General features: G+C 33.9%; 1 protein-coding gene across 10 annotated transcripts in view; it reads right to left on the reverse strand.

Annotated features, from left to right (window-relative positions):
- The window catches only part of DGKB (diacylglycerol kinase beta), a 731,665-nt gene that overhangs the window by 458,084 nt on the left and 255,579 nt on the right, over window positions 1–18,002 (reverse strand). For all 10 annotated transcript variants that reach the window (XM_078059329.1, XM_078059328.1, XM_078059325.1 and 7 more), the window contains 3 exons: window positions 17,733–17,849; window positions 7,334–7,407; window positions 3,828–3,902 (listed from right to left, as the gene is read on the reverse strand). In XM_078059329.1, coding sequence (XP_077915455.1) covers window positions 3,828–3,902; window positions 7,334–7,407; window positions 17,733–17,849 — 266 coding nt within the window. The remainder of the gene's footprint in view (window positions 1–3,827; window positions 3,903–7,333; window positions 7,408–17,732; window positions 17,850–18,002) is intronic.

Here is an 18,002-nt window from a genome sequence, read left to right on the forward strand (position 1 = left end):
ACTGCCGTGTACCACCATGCCTTTCAGTAATGGTAAATGAGAGACTAATTCAGCCCTATGCAAAAAATACTACCAAAGTCTCAGAACTATCAGGTAAAAACAGGTCACTGCGCTGGGTAAAAATGTATACGCAGAAGAAATGTTTTAAGTTTCAGCTACAACTTTCAACCAGTTGCAAAACCAGCACCACAGACTTTACACAGATTTCATTCTTTATATCATTAAAAGCATCATTTGATTAAACTCATATTTGTAGTTAAATTTTTAACTTTCTCATTACATTTCTGTATGTTAAGCCTAAATGTATGGAGAGTGAGGAGAAAATAGTCATCTCCACAGAAGTTTCCAGCAAACCAGGACTTGGAGTTGGATATGGTAACTGTATGAAACTTTGGGTGTCTACATTTTAGGAGAATGTGTGCTTTCAGTTGTGCAGTTGGTAGTAGCAATATACTGACTAGTATACTTTTGTTTTTCAATTGTTGTGTTCAGAAAAGAAGGGATATCGGACAGACCTATGGCTGGACTGTGCTGACTACCTACTGTTTATCCTCTCCAAGAACTCATCTTTCATCCTCAGGTTAGAGCATCCTTGTGTATCTTTGTGGGAACAAAGCATGTACATAAAGCCTTGACAGGACTGTCAGTCAAGATCCCCCATCCTAAACAAGCCAAGGCTGTGGCATGGGAATGAGATAAACCAATAAATACACTTCTCCCTGGGATCTGAATGTTGAGCAGAGAAATAAGAATACCAAAAGCAACCGGAATCAATTCCTCTCAGCAATAACTACCATGGGACTTTGTCCTTTTAGTCCTGCTACTCCATTTCCTCAAACTGTCCTGATCCCTATCTGTACTGAAACAGAGTTCTTTATTTTTCTATTAATTCTAGGAGTAACTTCATAATTGAACTTTATTTTGGATAATAAGCCAGGGTACATTTCTGTTGTTTATAGAAAAGTATATCTAATTAATGCCATATTAAACCTTATAATTGATCAAACACATGCAAATGAAAATGACACAAATATATTTTCACCTATCACATTGGACAAAAATAGAAATTACTGAAGATAGCCAATTTAAAGAACATTGTGGGAAATAAGCTTATATACTGCTTCTGGGGTTATAATTCAATACATATTTTTTGATTAAAACTTGGGCAGAACCTTACACAATTAAAATGGAAAATATTCTCAATCAAGCAATTCTACCTATATCAACCTATTCTATGAAAACATTTGAACATGCTTTCAAAAAACAAATACATTGATAAATGTTAACTTTGCATATTTGGTAATAATTTAAAAGTACAGACAATCTCAATGTTTATCAATAATGGAATAGCTAACAAAACCATGGAATATTGTGCAGCTCTTAAAAATAATGAAACCAATCAATATCTGCTGAACTCAAACAATATCCATCATATGCTTTTGAGTTAAAAAAAAAAAAGAAGCAAGTTGCAGAGCAATGAAAGACCTATACTCCAAGTTATATTACAAAATCTACTTATGGGTGGCTGGGTGATAGACATTGGGGAGGGTATGTGCTATGGTGAGCTCTGTGAATTGTGTAAGACTGTTGAATCACAGACCTGTACCCCTGAAACAAATAATACGTTATATGTTAAAAAAAGAAGATAGCAGGAAGGGAAAAATGAAGGGGGGAATCAGAGGGGGAGACGAACCATGAGAGACTATGGACTCTGAGAAACAAACTGAGGGTTCTAGAGGGGAGGGGGGGTGGCAGGATGAGTTAGCCTGGTGATGGGTATTAAAGAGGGCACGTACTGCATGGAGCACTGGGTGTTATACACAAACAATGAATCATGGAACACTACATCAAAAACTAATGATGTAATGATGTTAATATGGTGATTAACATAACATAAAAAAAATCTACTTATTTATACAACATACATATGCGTGTGTATGTGTGTGTATGAATGAATTATATGCATGAATACATTATATGTAAATATATCACATACATACACTAGGTTTTATGTTCATATAAGAAGTTCTGGGAGGATACACATAATTTGCAGTGCTATTACCTGATGAGCATTAGTGCTTGAAGGGGGGTCTTTAACTTACTTTCTAAATGATACTCATTGTAGTGTGGATTTTCACAAGTACATATATTACTTTTATTTTTTCAATATATTAAAATCAAGTACAGGATAATAAAATGCCTAAAACTGAAAGAGTGAAAGGAATCATGTAGTACATATTTAAAGTGGAGCGGGAAAAAATGAAATGATGAAAACAAGGCTAATATCAATATTATTGCAGCATATTTACATAGTTACAAACATGTAATTATTAATTATTAACTAATATTACTATAAAGAGTATTGAGAATAATGAACATTAATTGAGGACCTATGTAGTAAGCATATTTTTATATGCTTCACAGGCATCATCCCATTTAACTTCACAACTATCCTATGAGACAGGTACTATTTTTCTCATTTTACAGAAATGAGTCAAAGAAGGCACATAAGCTTATAATTAGCAGTCAGTAGGCATTACATTTAATTATGGAATACAGGCAAATCCTTGATATATTGGTCTGCATAGAACTGCAGAGGTCTTGGAATGGCTAAACTTTTGAATACACCATTGCTTAAGCCTGCAGAATAAGAGCTACCACTGCTCTGAAATTCAGAGAATATTGAAGAACAAGAAAAAGAGTCATCCTGTCTAAGCTCCTGTGTTAACATTAAGACTTTACTTTTGCATAGCTCTATCTAGATTAGAACTTCCTGCATGTGGCTCAGATAGCCAATAATCTGATCATGATCCTTTAATGGAGTCTGCAGCTTGACAAAGACACTGTTCTGAACTAAATGTTTATGAGGATCCTGCCTTCTCCAGCAAGGAGGTTCTACAGATCGCAGTTCAGCTGGTGCTGGACAGCAGGTAACAGGGAGTGGAAGAAAGAGATGAATATATTGTGGGAGCCTGTGCAAATTAATTGTATTTTACTTACATTTATTTAACACTAGACACAACAGTATACACTTTATTCTGAGCATTTAAAAGAGTCCAATTTCAATATTTGGTTTCTAGTTTCTGAGAATAACCCAGAAAACTTATTTTAATCACACTGATGTTTTTTGCTGTTGTTGATTTTTTTGTTTATAAAGAAGCTCATGTAAGCATTATAGAGCTTCCTTCTTCTTCATCTGGTCTAATTTTACTTAAGTTGATAGAACAGGTCAGTGGAAGATGATATTAGTTAACTAGGCCAAATTAATGATGATTGATTTCAGCATATACTTGTGGTGTTAAAAGCACATGGTTACTGTTGGAAAAAATAAATTTATTTTGCCACGTGTTACCTATTAATAAAGTGTCTTGTAAGAAAGTCATAGTCACTAGATTTTGTAAGTAGTAAATGAAAAAATCATATTATGATTTCTATTCTTTGTTAACTAGCTTTTTCCTCTATAGTAGATCCTCTTTCTATATTTAAAAAGGAAAAGAAAAGGCAGTGGTTCTTCAAACAGATGGTTTGGATGTTTAGGTACCCAGCGAGTGTGTTTGTGTGATTATTATTATTAGTAGTAGTAGTAGTAATGGTAGGAGGGCAGTACTTCACAATACTTAGAAGGGAAAAAAAAATCTGCTTGAAACAGGCTATTTTGCAAAATAGCATCTGTACTGGTAACTCTTACATAGTTGATATTCAATGTTTTTATGTATACTAATCTGGCTGCTGTATTCAAATAACATTACTTCTAGGTACATCAGGCTGCTTATTTTATTAATTAATATTAAATGAGTCAATGGTAATGATATTATCCTTGGACTTACCCTGGCATTGGTCCATTTCCAGAAAGACTGTAAACCTGACGAGGATTTAGTAGATATTGGAATTTTCTATAAATTCTATAAAGATGAAAATATGGAAAGAAAAAAAAAGAAATTTAGTGATACTCTCCAATTTTTAAATAAATAGCACCTCTTAATGTTATAATTATATACATGGATGTAACTAAATATATTTGATAAATTTTACATTAATAATACTAGAAGTATAACAGCTCAATAAGAACTTATGGTTCTTTGAAAAAGACACTTACTAGCCAATTAAAGGCAATAAAGCTTATAAATTAGACATAGTGATATTTGCATTCTAAATATGGATATGCATTTAGAGTATTGTTTATCCTGCTTTTGAATATTATTTAGCTAAGTAGATTTCAAATACATTTTTTAAGAGTTTCAGAATAAAACTATTTACATACCTTCCCCTAATTGATCCTTGTGAAGTTTCAGGTTATTGGGCCAATCTAATCAAGATGAAAACTATCCCACATATAAAATGGAACTGTGCATGTTGTATGTATGTATATAATAAAAAAATGTCACCTAATCTGCTTAATTATTTCACATAAACAATCATCTGATCAGTCAGCTCACACAATTGCTAAACTGTTTCAGTGGGCACATATTAAATAATTCATTTTTTTCTAAAAGAAATCAATCATTGTCCAACAAATGCAACATAATTATTTCTAAGTAGATACACATTCCATATTGGTATTATTAGATGTTATACTAAAAATGAAGGAATATATTTAGTTTTTAAAAGTTAGTTTTTACATAAATGTAAAAATATTACCATATATTTTACAAACACATTCAGACTATCTTTACTGATAGAAACTGTCCAAATTCACTATGTAGTATCTGCTTATATCACCCCACTCCCAAAACTGCAATAACCTCACATTCCAGTTCTCAATTAATTATATGAACCAGTGTCTCAAGAAATAACCTAAGAGTCATTCTCAGTACTTCTTTTTCCCCAGCATCTGAACCCGACTGGAGAACAGTCCTGCACCTTCTAACAGTAATGTCTATTGAACTTGGCAATTCTATCTCACTGCCTTTGCTCAGGCTTTCCAGCTCTCTCATCAGCTCTATATAATCTTGGCCTATCTAGTCCTCTTACATAGGGCTGGTTAATTACAGCCATGTTGTTTCTGTGATGAAAAGTTCTTAGGGTCAATTTACTTATAATAAAAAATATTTTATTATATTTAAAATACGTTATGTCTTCTCTTTCCCTGCTTTTGCCTTAAACTTCAGGGATTATCTCTTGGTTCCCTAAAAACACCACACCCTTTCACAAATCTTTCTCCTTCCTTCTACCTTCTCAACTCAAAAGCTACTTCCTGTCCAAAGACTTCTCAGTCTTCAGATAGCCTTTCTTCCTCTGAACTTTGACAGCACCTTTATTTTAAACATTTCTAGCTTAGAATTCACCTTGTGGTATTGTGGTGTATCTGTTTGTGTCTGCCTCTCTGCATGGCTGTATTCTAGGTCTTTTATCCCCAGTTCCTAGTAGAGTTTGGATGCACTCAGGTGTTGCTGTTTGAATGAATGAATGCTATGTGAATATTTTCACACCCGTTGACTGGTATGCGAAACTCTGAATGAATATATAATTTTGTAACCTTTTGCTACTTATCTAACATACCAAAGTCAAGAAACCCAAATATTTTTAAAGGAAATCCTGAATGAAATTTCATTGTTTGTGAAAGATGACTCTTATTAATTCAGGAAACTTTATATTTGCATTCATAATAGGTTTCCTTTACATGTTTACATATTTACATTTCCTGTGACTTTGACTGGTCCCTGTTCATGTATGAAGAACAAAACATAAGTGGGTGTACATATAGGAGCACTCAAATATCCCGCCCCTCCCATTAAGTTTAATTTATTATGACTTTAGTGTATCTATGAATTTTTTTCTTAATGGGAGAAGGGGAAGTCAGATATTCAGTTAAGGGTCATCCTGCATGATCCATGTTCTAATTTGAGGGGAATGTTTTCCTTTTGAAAATATACTTTTTCAGGGTGCCTGGGTGGCTCAGTCATTAAGCATCTGCCTTCGGCTCAGGTCATGATCCCAGGGTCCTGGGATCGAGCCCCGCATCAGGCTCCCTGCTCCGCGGGAAGCTTGCTTCTCCCTCTCCCACTCCCCGTTTGTGTTCCCTCTCTCTCGCTGTGTCTCTCTCTGTCAAATAAATAAATAAAAATCTTTTTTAAAAAAAGAAAATATATTTTTTTCTTTCTTTCTTTCTCTTGATACTTCATTTGTTTCTAATTTCCAACACGAATTTAATTCCTATCTAATTCTGTGTGAAGAGTACTTTTTTCCCAAATATCCGTAATATATAAAGTTGACAGACTACACATAGTAAAAAAGAAAATCATTTTAGCATTATTATTTAATTACTATTTAGTATCTCTAAACGTGAGGCAACTATTCTTTTTAATAAAACAATGTAAATATTTTAATTAAGTCACTAGTTATTTAAAATAATTTCTACCATGTTTAGCAGAGTAAAAAAAATACAACTATATGTTAATAGAGGAAAAAAATCTAGGCAGAAATAATATTTTGTTGATTGGAAAATGAATAGCACTCTTCATTTCATTGAAATAAAGCTGGAAAGTTAGATGGTTGGAAAGGAAATCACAAAATTCCACTTACCATGAAAACATTTCAACTTTCAACTTCATTATTTGATGAACCACAATGGAAATTTCTGTTTTATCATAGTGCTTATATGAATGCTTTGATTTGATTGCTCATTTTTGGGTTGAGATTAGTAAAGACTTCTAGAAATTATTGAAGCAGGTGCAACTTCATTTTTATGACACTCCTTTTAAGTAGCACATAGGATTTACACTTCAATGTGGTGATTTTCAGATTTTTATTAAATATTATGATTTAACCATTAATTTATTACAAAAATGAAAATTTTATGTTGTCTGCCAATATACTGGGACACTTGATAATGCAGCTCATTATAATTCAGATTAAATATACTGTGCTCCTCCAGGATATATGGCATCATGTACTCCAAAAACAAACATGCAGAAAATCATTATAATGTGATTTGTCTAGAAGCTGGACATAAATTCTGTTCCTCACTAGTGAATGATGATTTATTTGAAGTCATCTTGTTGACCATTTAGAGAATCAATTTGCATTCAGCAGTATTTATGGAGCCATGTTGTATGCAATGCTCTTTATTAAGGGCTGGGGGTGATAGGTAGAGTAGAGAGAATTCAGATACCCAATATATGATAATAAAAATATCTACAAAGGCCATTATTATATTAATATTTGAACTGTAAAAATAAGGACATATATTACATATAGATGCTAAAATTACTTATTTGACATTAAAATTGTTAACCATAGAAAATAATGTTTTAAAGTTTTTTACACTGTAATTTTAGTTTATCTTTTTACATACATACGACACAGAAAATAAACCTGATTCCTAAAAACATACCGTTCTCCTTGCTTCCCACCACTTTTGGGGTTCACAAAAACTAAAAGCGGATGAGTACCAGGAACAGGAGTAATCTAGAAGAAAAGTTGGATAGATGGACAAATAATTCACATTATCTATAAAGAGGACCCTTCTTATTTCTAATTCATGAAATACCAATTAACAATTTTAAGAATATGGCTCTTTTCTGTAATATGGATGGATAGATAGATCTACTTAGCTACTCAATTAAACCCTGTGCTTTGACTATATATACATTAACATGCATACTCACTCCACAAAGAGAGGGAGTGTCTAGTTTGGTATAGGGCAGAGAGGAAAGCAGCTATGAAGAGGAAATGGTGTTTGAATAACCATGAGATGAAAACAAAAGGTACAATTTGTGGGAGAGTGAATAAAGCAGCCAGAATATCGTGGGGGAAAAAAAGATTAAAAGAAAGGGATCAAATGATAGAGAGCCCTGATTTTACAGACAACACCTACTTTAGAGCTTTGTGGCATGTGTACAGTCCATCTACTGAATCACTTGTCAATTAGAATCTCAGTAAGATGGTTTGAGGTCTCTTTCAACCTAACCGTCCCCCTCTACACAATGTTTCCTCAATGCTTTCTTTCCCTGCCTGGGGAGTAGAGGGCCAGTTAACTAAGTCTGTTTGCTAAACAGGAATCCGTAAATTGATGGTGGTCCTACTCTATGCTGTGCACTGCTTTTGTCACTACTGGTTTCTTGGTTGAACAAGAAAAAGTGCCTGTTCTAGCGGAGCTGATATGCTAATGGAGAAATAGATAATAAACAAATATACAGTTAGCAGTGAAACACGCCATGAAACAAAATAAATCAAATAAAATTATAGCTCTTTATTGGTGTGTGGGGAGGTAAAGTTGTTTTCAATAGGGTGGTAAAGAAGAGCTCTTGCATTTTACCTGAGTTTAATATTAATAGGTAGACTCTTAAATACAAGCTTTTCCTCTTCAATCTACTGCTATATATATCCCATCTAAATACAGTTTGACAAAAAATATTTAGTAACAAAATGTGCAACTACTGGAGCCCTCTTAACATTAAGTTGAATAGTTCTAGATCAGTTTACTTTTTGAAAGTAGATTCAAGGTATCCTTTATTGCTATGAATTTATCTCTTAGAAAGTATTCTTAAATATGTAATGAGACAAAAACACCCATTTAAACATATGATGGGGGCACCTGAGTGGCTCAGATGATTAAGCGTCTGCCTTCGGTTCAGGTCATGATCTCAGGGTCCTGGGATCAAGTCCCGCATCGGGCTCCCTGCCCCAGGGAGCCTGCTTCTCCCTCTCCCTCTGCCTTTCCCCGTGCTTGTGCTGTCTCTGACTCTCCCTCTCTCAAATGTATAAATAAAATCTTTAAAAAAATTTAAAAAATAAATATAATAAACATATGATGTCTTTCCTGTTTGTTTAAACAACATAAATTAAAATATTCTTCTAATATATTTTCCTCCAATCTTAGGTGAGATGTAATTTTTCTAATGAGTATATAGGCACCGGGGAAATGTTAAAATCTTCACATTAGTTATATTAAAATATTCTTAATTTTTCTACTCTTACTCTACTTGTCATCATTATAATCTATTGTACCTGTCTTTATTTTACTTTCCTCTGTAAAGAGGACAAAGGTTCCTCGTTCCTGGTTTGGCTCTAATTCAGTTAGGAGGTAAGACAGATGAGCTGGGTTTGTAGTAACTTTCCAGTTCTCTCCTGAACCAAATGTGCTCAATCAGTTAATATATAGAAAGTGCCTATTAGGTTAAGCTACTGACTTGCAATGTTGCCCTTCTCCCCTCATTTAGAAGCTAAAATAAAGAAACACTAAAACACAACTTTATCTAAAGACTTGCATTCAATTTATTTTCAACCAATTATAAAATCAGATAGAACTCCTAAAGTTTGCACATGCAAAAAAAGGAATGTTAACACGTGGATTTTAGTGATTTTTTGTACTTAATTTGAATTGTTACTCCTTATTTTTAAATAAAGGTGAGAATCTCAAGGTAAATAAAGGTTTTTGAGCAAAACATTAAATCTGAACTCAAACACTCATTAGGATGATCTTCTTCAAACTCAACATTCAGCTTACCATTCTATTAAAATAAATTAGATTATATTAAACTCACACTGGGTCCAATATTTACAATTTATTTGAAAATATGTTTTGGAATACCTTTCAAAACTACGTATTTATTAGAATATTTAAAGGCATCATAACTGTTTATTAATAAAGGTCAGTACCAAGCTACAGAACAATTGCGTTCTAAGCTGTACATTATTACCAGCAAATATATATCCCACTAGAATACAGGCTATAGAGGATTCCAAAATCCAAAAATGAAGATGTCATTTTTAGAGGTGGGTAAATGGATAAATAGGTCAAATACACTAGGGAAATGGAAGATAATTTAGAGAAAGAGTGAATTTAGAAGAATGATGATGATCTACAAGTGATAAAAGTCAAATATTCCAAATGGAAATGCAGGAAAAATAAAATCACCTGGCAATCTTTTCTTCATATATCTTCTTATCATATATTAGGCTTACAAAATAAGACATAAAAATAAAACCCTGAAACCTTTAGATATCTATTTGTAGGTTACCAGGCATTGTGGAATAGAGCCCCTTTGATAATGATGTTAGATAAAACTCCTGACCTAATACAGTCTACGTTTAAGGGATGATATGTGATTAAACATCAGCACCACTGAGACTCTGTTGTTAAGGGATCACTGAATGGTGTTATACTAGAAATGTCAAGGTTTTAGGCAAATCTGGCATGTTTTTCAATGCCCATTCAAAAAGCTTTAAAATTTAGCTAAACTTTGTTGCTCTGAAAAAAAGGCCAATCCTTGGGGCGCCTGGGTGGCTCAGTTGGTTAAGCATCTGCCTTTGGCTCAGGTCATGATCTCAGGATCCTGGGATCAAGCTCCACATCTGCCTCCACGCTCAGTGGGGAGTCAGCTTGTCCTCCTCCCTCTGCCCTTTCCCCTGCTTGTGCTCTCTCTGTCTCTCTCTCAAATAAATAAATAAAATCTTGAAAGGAAGGAAGGAAGGAAGGAAGGAAAGAAAGAAAAAGAAAGAGGAAGAAAGAAAGAAGAAAGAAAGAAAGAAAGAAAGAAAGAAAGAAAGAAAGAAGAAAGAAAGAAAGAAAGAAAGAAAAGAAAGAAAGCCAATCCAGCTGAGTAAATCCGGGGGCCAGAAGACCAGAGAAAGTTTTTAAATTTGACAGCACCAAACCTGCAGTATTGCATAGTCATTTTCAAGTCCGACAAGTTAACAATAAACAACTACTTTGTGCACTAATACTCCTGAAGTAAGGAGGAGGATCTTACTGTCAAAGACTGCTACTATCACTACTATCACATATTCCTCATCAACCTTAGAGAAAGAACTCTGGGCAAAGGGTAATTTTGAAAGACTGGCAGCTCCCATCACACCTGTATCTTGGAAACCGCTGCTGCTGTTTGCAGCATTTAAATATGTATTTCTTTTGAAGAGCTTTAAGAAGGTGTGACTTTTGGTGTCTTGCCATCTAAGAATGCAAATAAATAGTCTAAGTAGAAAAAAAATGTGTCTATATTTTTTCTATAGTTGGAAGTTGCTATGGACTGAACTGTGTTTCCCCAAATTTTATATTGAAACCCTACCCCCGCAGCATGGTGGCATTTGGAGACAGAGGGCCTTTGGGAAGAAGGAAGGTTAGATAAAGTCATGAGAGTGGGAGCTTCATGATGGGATTAGTACCCTTATCAAAGAAAGACCTACTCCCGCATCTGCACACACAAGAAGGTCACGTGAGCACACAGAGCGATCCCTGCCACCTCTAAGCCAAGGGAAAAGGATTCAGAATAAAATGTAACTTGTTACCTTGATCTTGAGTTTTCCAGCTTTGAGAACTGTGATAAATAAATGTCTGTTGTTGAACCCACCCATCTATGATACTTTATTATAGCAGCCCAATGTGACTAATGCGGAAGTGTTTTATGGAGACTCAAGACATGATCTTCACAAAAGAAGAGTGAGAGCTTCTAGTCATCTTCCTCTGGATGCCAGCATGAAATCTGACATTATAAGGACTGGCAGCCATCTTTGATAACGAGGTGACCTTGAAGATACAACAGATGGAGGACAGGAAAGATAGTGCCAGCCCTGATAAAAACGTGGAGCTGTCTTATTAGCTCTATTTCTGGAGATTCTACTTCTGGACTTGATTTACATGAAAGAAAAATTTATGCATATCTTGTCTAAACCACTGTTATGTTTTATTTGTTTTCATTTTTGTTTCCCTGTTACACACTGCAGATCTTAATTATAACTGGTATGAGAGACAAGATCCACAAGGGCACAGAATTGAATACCAATGGAACCAGGCATAGAAATTTTTTTAAAAAAAGATTTTATTTATTTATTTGAGAGAGAGAGAGAGAGCACAAGCAGGGGGAGCAGCAGAGGCAGAGGGAGAAGCAGACTCCCCACGGAGCAGGGAGCCCGACACGGCACTCGATCCCAGGACCCCGGGATCATGACCTGAGCTGAAGGCAGACGCTTAACTGACTGAGCTACCCAGGCGCCCCTAGAAATTTTATACTTCATCAAACTTGTAAATATTTCTAGACCCCAAGTGAAGAACAGAAACTTGATATCAAAATCCCTGAAGATACTCTATATTTCATTTTATTTTACATTATGTTATTCTCCTTATTGAGTAGGGGTATAATCATTTTCAGTTAATCCTTTTGTAACTTAAAGAGTCTGAGATAAAAAAATACATAGGTATCACTAGATGTGATATTTCAATTACTTAATTCAATCTATTTGCTTCCAGATTTTGTTTTCCAGAGAGGTTAAAATCAGGTAAGAACTTATAGAATTCAGAATTCAGTCTAGCAGAGCTAATTTGTATTGTAATGTAAATCATTTATACCAAAAATAACTTAAGGAGGTTAAAAGAATACAAAGTTCTCTTAGTTTCTGAAACTCAGTATATCTCACTTCGATGAATAAAGTTTTATGGAAATATCTTACAATAATTTTTTTATATTTTGAAGTAATATTTTTATTTTTATACTTTTTTTTTTTTAAAGATTTTATTCATTTATTTGACAGACAGAGAGACAGAGAGAGAGGGAACACAAGCAGGGGGAGTGGGAGAGGGAGAAGCAGGTTTCCCGCCAAGCAGGGGCCCTGATGCGGGGCCCGATCCCAGGACTCTGGGATCATGACCTGAGCTGAAGGCAGACACTTAACAACTGAGCCACCCAGGCGCCCCTATTTTTATACTTTAAAACAATTTCAAATTTACAGAAAAGTTAAAAGGACTGTTCAAATAACATTTTTTTTTCCCAACCATTTGAGACTAAGTTGCCAAAATGATATTTTATCACTCTTGTTTACTTTAGGATAACCTTTACACAAGAACATTCTCTTATATAAACACAACACAACTGTCAAAACCAGGAAATTTACATGATTCTGTACTAGCTGCTTGTGTTATAAGAGCCATTATTGGGACAACTGGTAAAACCTGAATGGGATCCAGGAATTAAATAGCACTAATATATCAATCTTGTATTCAAGTTTACTAATTCTCTTTGATCTATATCTAATATAGTCTTTAATATGATGAATTTTCAATTTTTACTGCATACAAAATTTTGAAATAACATGTAAAATTCAGTATTTTAAACACTGACTTACTGCTGTCCTAAAATATTGTACCCTTTTTGTTACAGATTTTGGTGGAATGGGAGGGAAAACTAAAACATACATATATAAAATAATTCTGTCAGCCTAAACCTATTTGTTCTTGGAAGTAAATATTTATACAGCATTTGAAATAATCTTAAGTGGAACAGTATATGAGACAGATGAAAGGTAAGTTGCTCTGTTTGAAGCATGAAAGAACCCTGAACCTACTCTCAGCCTCCCATCATCCCACCATCGTGCTTGAGGCATCTCCACAGAGCCCTGGGCTTCTCAGACCAGTTTTTAAGATACATCGAGATAGGGAATACAGTATAGCACAGAAAATATTGACAAAGGGAAAAATGTTCAAGACACTTGAAAACTTGAAGAATAGTTATAAATTGGGTACAAAGGACTTTCCAAGAGTTGACAGTTTATACTAGATTCTTCTCTATAGAGAAAGAGCTAATCCTGTGAAAACTTACTTACATAAAAGAGTTATTTCATATAGTAAATATTAAAAGGCATGACTTGAGTCAGACTGGTTTTAGGTTCCAATTTAACAATTCCTTTATCTATATATTCTCTCTCTTGGTAATCTTATTTTATCTGAGGGTTTTAAGTGCCATCAATATGCCTTTAACTTCCAAATTTATATCTACCCTCTGCCCTCAATTCTAGATTCACATATCTGTCTGCCTACTTAAACATCTCCATTTAGATGTCTAACAGCACCAAAAATTTCTCTCTAAAACCTATTCACCCAGACCCTTCTCTATCTCAGTCAATGGCAACTCTATCATTTCAGGTGAGTCGGCCAAACATCTTAAGAGATGTCCCTAATTCCCTAATTTCTAATAAGCCCTATATCTGATCTATCAGCATATCCTGTTGACTCTGTCTTCAAAATATATGGAGCATCTCTTCACCTCCCCTGCTCTACACTGGATATGCCTCCATCCTATAAACCCTAAATAACTGTGGCTATTTCCAAACTCGACTCTTTGCTCCCTAACAATCTAACCTCAACAGGGGTAAGCCTTTCAACATTTTAGTCAGGATCATGTTATATTTTGCCATCACTTTCAGATGGAAAGTCAGAGTTCTTATGCAGACCTTGAAGGCTCTGTAGCATCTAGCTCCTATTACTTCTCTAAAGTACTCTTCACCAGCTTCCATATTGCTCAGCCTGCTCTAACCATGCAGTTGTTCTTGTTGATCCTAGAACTTGCCAGGCATGCACCTATCTTAGGGCTGACCATCCCCTAGATATCCACAGACCAAAGGACTCACCTAAGTCTTTACTCAAATACCACATTTTAATGAGGCCCAATCTGGCTATGTTACTTAAAATTAGAGATAACTCTAACTCTCAGTCTTGACACTTATTACTGAGCTCCATTTTTTTTCCCATATTATTTATAATCTAGCACATTATAAGTTGGGAACAGGGACTCAGTTTAAAGGATATTGTATTAAAGTGTAGAATAATAATTCTGGACTTAGGGAGTTAAATGACAATGAAGAGCTAATTATGGAAGAGCCAAATGGTTTGAGGATCCTAAAGTAGTCAAGGGGCACACATGCGTGCACAAGTATGTACACACACACATCAGTCAAATAAAGGGAACTAATTGTATACACACACTATATAGTTGTATATAGTACACATAGATATAGATAGATAGATAGATAGATAGATAGATAGATCGATGATAGATAGATAGATATACACATATGTTTGTTTACAGTCTTGGTGATTATGAGAATGAGATAATGCAAATAAGAAAGACAATAAGAACAGGGAGAAGCAGTTGTGGTAGAGGATGGCACTAGCTCGGTTTTAAGTGTTTAAATATAAAGGTTCCGCATTTTTTCTGGTGTTAAGAGTATTACAAACTAGACTTTTTGGTTCTCAAGTGACCCTTTTATTTGGAAATTTTTCTCAGAGAATAATTAGGGACAAGGTAACTTCAGTTTAATACAGTTTACACAATGGTTCTGTTTCACTTGTTTGTTCACATGTGAATAATTATCTGCATTTCTACATCTCAGGCCTGTTAGAAATTGTAGTTTCAATTACATTTGATCATATGTATTAAGTGTAAACCTATGGTGTGAGCAGTGACAAAGACAGAGTGCCTAACCACCTCTATTTGAAGTCCCCTAGGACCCGGGTTAATTAATGAGACTCATCCTAAGGTTATACATGATCTATTACTTCCTCTAATTAGAAATAATAATCCTGATCATTATGCTGGTTAGCTGGAAAGAAGTATGATGAATGTGCTTAACTATGATTAATAGTCTTCTTTAAGCAGTGTAGATCTCTTCTGTCATGGACTTACATGCAAACCAGGCTGCAACTCAATGCTTTTTCATGATATACATTTTTTAAAACTCAGAGAAAAATTAATTTTCTGGCATATCTTTTTACCTTTCCTGATAAAGAACAACCATTTTATAATTTTAAAGTTGATTACCACAACAAAATTCATTTTTCTACCTCAAATTAGTTATCCAATAATTGATTCTTTTACCTTTTTTATATTTTCCTCAAAATTATGTGAATAGATATGTGTATCACAGTTCAGTCCATACTGCTGAGGTGAAACAGACTGCTGCACATGATTATAAACCAACAGTTATAATTCAAAAAAATTATGATGATAATAATCATGGTTATTTATTTAATGCTGTTTTATAAGGGCTGGTGTCTACCCTATGCTTACTCACAACTTTCCCAGATAAATTCACATGCAAAAGAAAGTTATGAAAAGTTATTATCTGGTTTGAGAGATGCAATATATTCAAAGAGAAAGGCAGGTGGTCAGAACAAGGTGGTCAGAGAGTTAGCATTTATATACCCGTTAAACTTTTTTAACCAAGGAGACCGGGTATTCTAAGAGTAAGACACATACACTCTGAGCCAGAGGGTGGTCCTTATTCGACTTTGGCTTTACAAACTAACTGTGAAGCCCTGGGAATAACTTCGCCTTTGAACATTTTGAAAGTGGTGAAAATAATGATGACATTTGTCATATGATTATTGAGAGAATTAAGAATATTTATCTCCTATGTTAATTGAGAGGATTCATTTACTTAATAGGCATAAAATACTCTCATGGTGTCCAGCAATACTGTTTAACAAATGGTACATGTTTCCCTTTCATGTTGAAAAATGTCTAGCCATGTGTGAAATGTACTTGAATTTCAAAATTAATTTTCTTTTCTGATATTTTCACCACTGGAACTCAGAGTAACTAAAAATTTAACTAATCGATATTTGTAACTGAAGTACTAAATTTATCAATGTTTTTTTTTCACTAAAAATTTTACAGGACCACTTAAAATTTTTTTGCTATCTTTTTTTTTTTTTTTTTGCTATCAAAGTAGATAGACTTCATATCTGAGTCTCTCAATGGGATTGCTAAACATACAGAGATGACTACAAAAAGTGTAGGTCCTGGTTTATTCTTTTGATAATTAATTTCTAAACTTTCTAACCAGTATAATAATTTTATCATTTAGAATTTTCTCTTTTTATATTTGAGTTTAATAATTGTTTAAAAAATTTCTATTCACAATGTGTTTTATTAGATCAGAACAAATCAGTAATCTGGTTATCAATATTTAAGCAATTATTATTAAATTTTCAATGAGATATTGAAAATAATGAGGAAACATGCATTTAGGCAACTACTATGTGCTCTGAACTCTGCTTCCAAATTAAGGGATATAAAACACATAATCCATCATATCACAGATAAAATAATAAATGAAAAACAAAAATACAAAATTATGTATATTGAAGGCAAGTATGTGATAAAATATATTTTTGTTTGGTAAGTGGTTGGTAAATTTTCCCGGAGAACATGAAACTTGAAGCATACTGATAAAGGAAATGAAAATTAGAAGAGAGAAATGTATAGGTAAAAAAGCAAAAAACAAAAATGAACTCACAATTTCATTAATGCAGCCAACTTCACTGAATGTTTTTATGTCGGAGTGAGAAACAGAGGCAAATAAATACAATACATACAATCTACAGAATGTCTTATAATGCAGACTGAAAGAAATCTTACTCCCGATGTCAGAGATCCTAGGGATATTAAAGGTTTTTAAAGTACTAAAAACATGATTTTGAGCTACTTGTGTTTACTTAAACTAGAAATATATATGGGCTTTCAATTTTGAATTGAAACTTCAGAAGATATGGATAAATCATAATAAATCCTTTATTTTATTATTTACTTAGGAACAAAAGTATCCACACACATGAAATTCATTTTATTTTTTCCTTGACATTTTTTGCCACCAAAATGACTCTTTCAAATATATAAACAATATATATAAAGAAAGTAAACTTGTAAATAAATAATATGTATGCATATAAAAATGTGTATATTTAGTGATATTTGCAAAACCTTCAGATTGACAAAAGATCTCTTACCAACCTGAGTTCAAATGCAGAGAACATCAGAAGTGATTAATATAACTGGAGTGGTACTCTGTCAATCAAATATAAAACTGACATCTTGATAAAGTAATAAAGATCTTTCCGAAGTCCTCTGCTGAGCTAATCTGCACATTAAATAAATGTGTTGCTAGCTGGACATATGTGTGCAAGAGCACAGAAATTACAAATGTGAAAACTACTCAAATTTGGATTTAAAAAGTCATACCTGTAGGCCTTGCCCATCCACCGTCACAGAGTTAGCTCTTTGTATTTTGTTTTTATCTGTCACTTTGTTTGATTGCTGGGAACCACCTTTTTCCTTTTTCACTGTTGCTTGTCTTTCCTATAAGGAGGAAATCTTTTGTTAAGAATGTTGTTTTACTAAAAAGGCCAACACAAAGAAAACTTTTGTGGCTACAAACTTGGGCCCACATTCCTAATTTGGAGTTCCTAGTGAATACTAAGAATGCTGCTGCTTTCTACTGGCTTAGTCCAT

Source organism: Halichoerus grypus, chromosome 12 (genome assembly GCF_964656455.1).
Source record: "Halichoerus grypus chromosome 12, mHalGry1.hap1.1, whole genome shotgun sequence".
NCBI lineage: Eukaryota > Metazoa > Chordata > Mammalia > Carnivora > Phocidae > Halichoerus > Halichoerus grypus.